Raw genomic sequence first — 6,225 nt, 5'->3', positions numbered from 1 at the left:
CGCCCGTCCCCGTGGCGTCGGGGCGCCCCCGCCTTTCCGCGCTCCCGTCCCCTCTGGCGGAGGGTGCAGGGCGAGCGCGGGGCCCGCAGTGTCCCCGCCGCCCCGTTCTGTCCCCGCCACGGCCATCGCGGTGTCGCCGGGACTGCGGCAGGGCCGGTGGCACGGGGGCCCATCACGGCGAGGTGACAGCGTGTCACTGAGTGCCCTGCGTGGCACAGGGGGCCAGCGCATCGCGGGGGAGAGCCGTGCGTGCCAGGGGTGCCGGCATGCTGTGGGTGGCACGCGGTGACACCATGTCACAGGTGGCACCACGCGTGCCCTGGGTGCCGGGGCTGCCAGCGCGCCGTGGGTGGCACGGCRTGACAGCATGTCACAGGTGGTGGCTTTGGGTGCCACGCGGGCCCTGCRTGGCACAGGGCAGGCAGCGTTACGTGGGTGGCATGGTGTGACAGAGCATCACAGGGGCACCCCACGCGTGGCATTGGTGGCACAGGGGTGTCAACACTGGGCACCCAACACCTATAGCACCCTGTGGGGTTAATGGTGCCAGTTCCTGTCCCCAGAGGTGTCTGTGTGGGGGGGTCTGTGTGTGGGAGGGTGGWGGCAGCTGGGGGGTGACCGAGTGGCCTCATGTCTTGGTTTCCCCTCGAGTGTCCCCTGCTCCTGCCACCCCCCGTCCCAGGGAGCCGTCGTGCGGCCCCAGTTTAACCAGTTGTCCGTGAGTCCCCCCCAAMTAGGAGGAAATTTAGGGGAGGAAATTTGAGGTGGGGGTCCTGGGGGTGCCACATTGTGCCCCYGGCCCGGGGTGTCCCCTGCTGGGGGGCTGGCAACAGGCCCCGGCATGCCTGGACCCCTCCGAGGGAGCCAATTCCCTCTTTTGGGCACGGGGTGGGCAATGGCAGGTGTAATGGGAGGGGGGTATGGGCTTGTGGGGCTGTGTGGTGCATTGTGCCCCCCTGCCCCAAACTGGGGGGTTCCTTCCCCTGGCTGAATGGGGGATGGATGGATGGATGGATGGATGGATGGATGGATGGATGGATGGATGGATGGGGGGAAGGAGCAGGGTGAATGCATGGCCTGGGGGCTGCATGGGTGGGGGGACGGGGCAGATGGGGGCAGCAGGGTGGGTGTATGGGGGGCACCCAGCTGCCGAAGAGGATTTGGCCTGGGGGGGACACCCAGCATCTTGACCCCCCCCGTCACCACTGAGCCCTGGCTCGTTAACCCCCCTCCCTAATGATCAATACCCCGGCATGGGGAGGAGGGAGAAGAGGGCAGGGGGGCCTTAATCCGGATCCGCGTTTTGGGGGCCTTAATCCGGATCCGTATTTCGGGTCCCCCGGGTGCCCATGGGGGGTCCGCGCGGGGCGGGGGGCGCCGGGGGCTGACGCGCTGCCCGCAGAGCCGCATCCCGGCGCGGCGCCGCGGCCGCTGCAGTCGGCCCGCTCGCTGCCGGGCCCCCCGCACTGCCTCAAGCACTTCCCCGTGGACCTGCGCACCTCCATGGACGGCAAGTACAAGGAGATCGCCGAGGTAGGCGCCCCCCCAGCGCCCCCCCAGCCCCACGGGACGCGCGGGGCGCTGAGGCCGGGCACAACTCGCCGCGCAGGAGCTGTTCTGCCGCTCGCTGGCCGAGAGCGAGATGCGCACGGCGCCCTACGCCTTCCCCGAGGAGAGCCCCATCGAGCAGCTCGAGGAGCGGCGGCAGCGGCTCGAGCGCCAGATCAGCCAGGACGTGAAGTGAGTGCCCGCTGTGCGCCGCGCCGCCCGCTCGCTGTGCCCGCCCTCGTGCCTGTCGCCCCTTCGTGTCCTTTACTTCGCTCTTTATTTTTTTTCCCCCCCATTTCCTCGTTTTTTGGGGTCCTGCGTGCCTCTGTGCTGGTTGGGGCATTAACGGGGTGTTTTCTCTCCCCCCCGCCCCGGCCCTGGCCCCCCCTCGCCCTCGTCGTCCCCCCCACCCCCAGACTCGAGCCCGACATTTTGCTCAGAGCCAAACAGGACTTCCTGAAAATTGACAGTGCCGCCGACTTACAGTGAGTGTCCGGCTCGGTGCCACCGCGGCTGGGGACACCGGGGGGGCACAGGGACCCCCTGCACCCCCGCCCGCCTCTGCCCGCTCCCCAGAACCCCGCGCTGAAAGCGCCGCCCCCGTCCCCTGCCCGCCCGGGCTCGTTGGCACCGAAGGGGTTAAAGCCCCCCCAGGTGAGGAGGGTTTTGGGGTGCTGAGGATGGGACCCCCCCCATGCGACCCYCCCTGCTGTCCCATGTCCCCCCCCAGCGTGGGCAGGGGCTGCGTGTCCTTCTCCCTCCTGTCTGCGCTTGGGGCACGAGGGGGGGGATGTTGAGCCCCCCCCCCCGCCTCTTGTCTGCGTCACGAGTTGTTCTGTCCTCTGTCCCCTCCCGCCTTTTTGTTGTGCTGGGGGGGGGGGGTTCCCGGGTGTCCCGCACCCCAGGGGGGTGGCATGGGGGGGGTCTGCAGGGGTCTGCGGTCTCACCCCCCCCACCCCGTGTCCCCCCCAGGCTGTACAAGGAGCAGAGCGAGGACCTGGTGGACCATGTCCCCAAGGAGCGCGAGGCGCTGCTGGAGCGCGAGTTCCAGAGGGTCACCATCTCCGGGGAGGAGAAGTGCGGGGTGAGCCCCCCATGTCCCCTGATGTCCCCCCCACCCTGGTATCCCTTATTCAACGGGCCCCAGGGATGGGTCCAGCCCGCTACAACACGAAGCCTGGCGGGACCCCATGGCCGCGCTGTGCCGGGATGCTCCTCCTTGGGGTTCCTCCTGCATGCCAGGGGGGCCCTGACCGCCCCATTTCGTCGCCCGTGCCCAGGTGCCCTTCACAGACCTGCTGGACGCGGCCAAGAGCGTGGTGAAGGCGCTGTGCGTGCGCGAGAAGTACATGGGGCTCTCGCTGCAGAGCTTCTGCCAGACCACGGCGCGCTACCTGCAGGAGCTCTCCGAGAAGCCCCCCGAGCCCCGCGGCTATGAGGAGCCGCCCGAGACCCCCGTGGCCGCCGGTGAGCGGGGCCGTGCCGGGGTGGTCCCTGGGGTGGGAGGGACGCGCCGGAGCCGCTCGGTGCACGTGCCGCTCYCGCAGATGCTCCCGTGCACCCGCCGTTCACGGAGCAGCACCCCTACGAGGCGTGGGACCCCCGCGCCATGCCCGGCGACCTGGGCTTCGGCCTGCGCGTGCTGGACGGCGTGGTGCACGTCTACACCAAGCAGGACGTCACCGACAAGTGAGTCCAGTCTGCCGCGGCTCCGCATCCCCCTTGACCTTCCTGCCTTTTTCCARCCTTCTCCAATCCCGGAGGCAGCGGCCTCAGGGGAGGCCCCGGGGGGCTGCGTTCACCCAGGGGGATGGAGGGTCCTAGCATGGGAGCTCCTTGTTGCGGTGGCCCCTTAACTACATTATCATTGAACCCTGTCCTCACCCTTGCAGGAGCACAGAGTTGGACCTGCCCTACCCCGACCTGCAGGAGTTCATCGCCGACATGAACTTCCTCATGGCTTTAATCATTAACGGCCCCATGTAAGGAGAAGCGCCGGGGTCTGTGTCCCCACCTCCCCGCCACGGGGACGTGCGGTCAGGGACGCGGTGGCCCTGAAGCCTCCTCCAAACTTGACGCCGACCTCCTTGCCTTGGGCCAGCAAATCCTTCTGCTACCGGCGCCTGCAGTACCTGAGCTCCAAGTTCCAGATGCACGTGCTGCTCAACGAGATGAAGGAGCTGGCGGCCCAGAAGAAGGTCCCGCACCGTGACTTCTACAACATCCGCAAGGTACCCGGCAGCGCCCGAGGGTCCCTGGCCCGGTCGGTGGCCGCTGGGGACAAGGGGACGGGTTCGGAGCTGCGTGTCACCCTTGCCGGCGCAGGTGGACACCCACATCCACGCCTCGTCCTGCATGAACCAGAAGCACCTCCTGCGCTTTATCAAGCGGGCCATGAAGAAGCACCTGGACGAAATCGTCCACGTGGAGAAGGGCAAGGAGCAGACGCTCAAGGAGGTCTTCGAGACCATGAACCTCACTGCCTACGACCTCAGCGTGGACACGCTGGACGTCCACGCGGTACGAGGGCCCCTCCCAAGCCCTGGAGAGGAGCGGCGACACCGGCCCGTCCGCAGCCGGGCTGGGGCATCTGCTCCAGGGGTGGCACGGTGCCAGGGCAGGGCTGGCAGGTGTCCCCAGGGTGTCCCCAGGGTGTCCCCAGGGTGGCGGGGCTCACGCCTGCCTCTCCATGCCAGGACCGCAACACCTTCCACCGCTTCGACAAGTTCAACGCCAAGTACAACCCCATCGGCGAGTCCATCCTGCGGGAGATCTTCATCAAGACGGACAACCGCGTGGCGGGGAAGTACTTTGCCCACATCATCAAGGTGAGCAGCCCCGGGAGGTGTTGGGGCGCTAGCAGACACCCTCCCGATCCCCTTCCTCCACTGGCCGTGGTGGCCAGCACCCAGCGTGGGGTGAGGTCCCTCTCATCCCCCTTGGCCGGTGGTGAYGGGTGACCCTTTCCCCGGGTGGCAGGAGGTGATGTCCGACCTGGAGGAGAGCAAGTACCAGAACGCYGAGCTGCGGCTGTCCATCTACGGGCGCTCGCGCGACGAGTGGGACAAGCTGGCCCGCTGGGCCGTGAACCACCGCGTTCACTCCAACAACGTGCGCTGGCTGGTGCAGGTGCCCCGGCTCTTGTGAGTACCCCAGYGCCCACCGCCCGCGGGGGTGACGGGGCACCCTGTGCTGAGCCACCGCCATCGCCCTCGCAGCGACGTCTACCGCACCAAGAGGCAGCTGGCCAACTTCCAGGAGATGCTGGAGAACATCTTCCTCCCGCTCTTTGAGGCCACCATCCACCCGGCCCAGCACCCAGAGCTGCACCTCTTCCTGGAGCATGTGAGCATCCTGCCCTGCACCTTGGGGACCATTCCCCCGGTCCCCCTCCTCGATGGCAGGTGGTTGGGGATGGGAGGTGTCCCCATGGAGGTGGCCACCACCAAGCCCTTGCCCGCAGGTGGACGGCTTCGACAGCGTGGACGACGAGTCCAAGCCGGAGCATCACATCTTCAACCTGGACAGCCCCTTGCCGGGCAACTGGGTGGAGGAGGACAACCCGCCCTACTCCTACTACCTGTACTACATGTACGCCAACATGACCGTGCTCAACCACCTGCGCCGGTAAGCGGGGCCGGGGCGGCGGGCGGCAGCGGGGGTCCCACGGGCGCTGCTGACGCCGTGCCCGCAGCAAGCGGGGCTTCCACACCTTCGTGCTGCGGCCGCACTGCGGCGAGGCCGGGCCCGTCCATCACCTCGTCTCGGGCTTCATGGTGTCGGAGAACATCTCGCACGGCTTGCTGCTGCGCAAGGTGAGCGGCGATGGGGCCGCCTCGCGTGGGACCCCCGGCCGTGTGCCCACGGGCCGCGCTGAGCCCGCCGTGCCCCCCAGGCCCCCGTGCTGCAGTACCTCTACTACCTGGCGCAGATCGGCATCGCCATGTCCCCGCTCAGCAACAACAGCCTCTTCCTCAGCTACCACCGCAACCCGCTGCCCGAGTACCTGTCGCGGGGGCTCATGGTGTCCCTGTCCACCGATGACCCCCTGCAGTTCCACTTCACCAAGGTGAGCGTGGCGGGGGACAGCACGGGGTGGCCATGTCCAGGAGACACCAAGTTCTGGGGTTCCACCAACGAGTGTTCTGGGGTTCCACCAAGGAGTGATCTGGGGTTCCACCAAGGGTGGGCTCAAGGTGCTGGAGGCCACCAGGCTTCCCCAGGGAGGGCTCCACCATGGTCCTCCTTGGTCGCCGGTCCTCGCTGGCCGCAGCCGCTCCTCTGGTGCGGGATGAGGGACACGAGGGCCGCCGCTGTCCCCGCAGGAGCCGCTCATGGAGGAGTACAGCATCGCCACGCAGGTGTGGAAGCTGAGCTCCTGCGACATGTGCGAGCTGGCCCGCAACAGCGTCCTCATGAGCGGCTTCTCGCACAAGGTGACCCCCCCGGCGCGGTGCTCGGGGCCGGCGGCGCCTCGCGCCCGCGGGTCCCCAACCCTGCCCGCCCCCCCAGGTGAAGAGCTACTGGCTGGGTCCCCACTACCTCAAGGAGGGCCCGGAGGGCAACGACATCCGCCGCACCAACGTGCCCGACATCCGCGTGAGCTACCGCTTCGAGACGCTGTGCCAGGAGCTGGCGCTGCTCACGCAGGCGCTGCGCAGCGCCGAGCTCGAGCCC

General features: G+C 68.3%; 1 protein-coding gene across 1 annotated transcript in view; it reads left to right on the top strand.

The window, feature by feature from the left end:
- The first annotated feature begins 1,446 nt into the window (after positions 1-1,446).
- Positions 1,447-6,225, top strand: part of AMPD2 (adenosine monophosphate deaminase 2) — a 5,406-nt gene continuing 627 nt past the window's right edge. The window contains exons 1-17 of the mRNA XM_026036069.1: positions 1,447-1,533; positions 1,610-1,740; positions 1,965-2,033; positions 2,521-2,632; positions 2,829-3,015; positions 3,096-3,237; positions 3,441-3,530; positions 3,650-3,779; positions 3,874-4,068; positions 4,245-4,376; positions 4,528-4,691; positions 4,767-4,893; positions 5,012-5,175; positions 5,243-5,363; positions 5,444-5,617; positions 5,874-5,984; positions 6,061-6,221. Coding sequence (XP_025891854.1) covers positions 1,504-1,533; positions 1,610-1,740; positions 1,965-2,033; positions 2,521-2,632; positions 2,829-3,015; positions 3,096-3,237; positions 3,441-3,530; positions 3,650-3,779; positions 3,874-4,068; positions 4,245-4,376; positions 4,528-4,691; positions 4,767-4,893; positions 5,012-5,175; positions 5,243-5,363; positions 5,444-5,617; positions 5,874-5,984; positions 6,061-6,221 — 2,240 coding nt within the window. The 5' untranslated portion in view covers positions 1,447-1,503. The remainder of the gene's footprint in view (positions 1,534-1,609; positions 1,741-1,964; positions 2,034-2,520; positions 2,633-2,828; positions 3,016-3,095; positions 3,238-3,440; positions 3,531-3,649; positions 3,780-3,873; positions 4,069-4,244; positions 4,377-4,527; positions 4,692-4,766; positions 4,894-5,011; positions 5,176-5,242; positions 5,364-5,443; positions 5,618-5,873; positions 5,985-6,060; positions 6,222-6,225) is intronic.

Source organism: Nothoprocta perdicaria, unplaced genomic scaffold (assembly GCF_003342845.1).
Source record: "Nothoprocta perdicaria isolate Ctin4 unplaced genomic scaffold, notPer1 scaffold_170, whole genome shotgun sequence".
Lineage (NCBI taxonomy): Eukaryota > Metazoa > Chordata > Aves > Tinamiformes > Tinamidae > Nothoprocta > Nothoprocta perdicaria.
The sequence above is the reverse complement of the archived record's forward strand: the minus strand, read 5'-3'. Positions and strand labels throughout refer to the sequence as shown.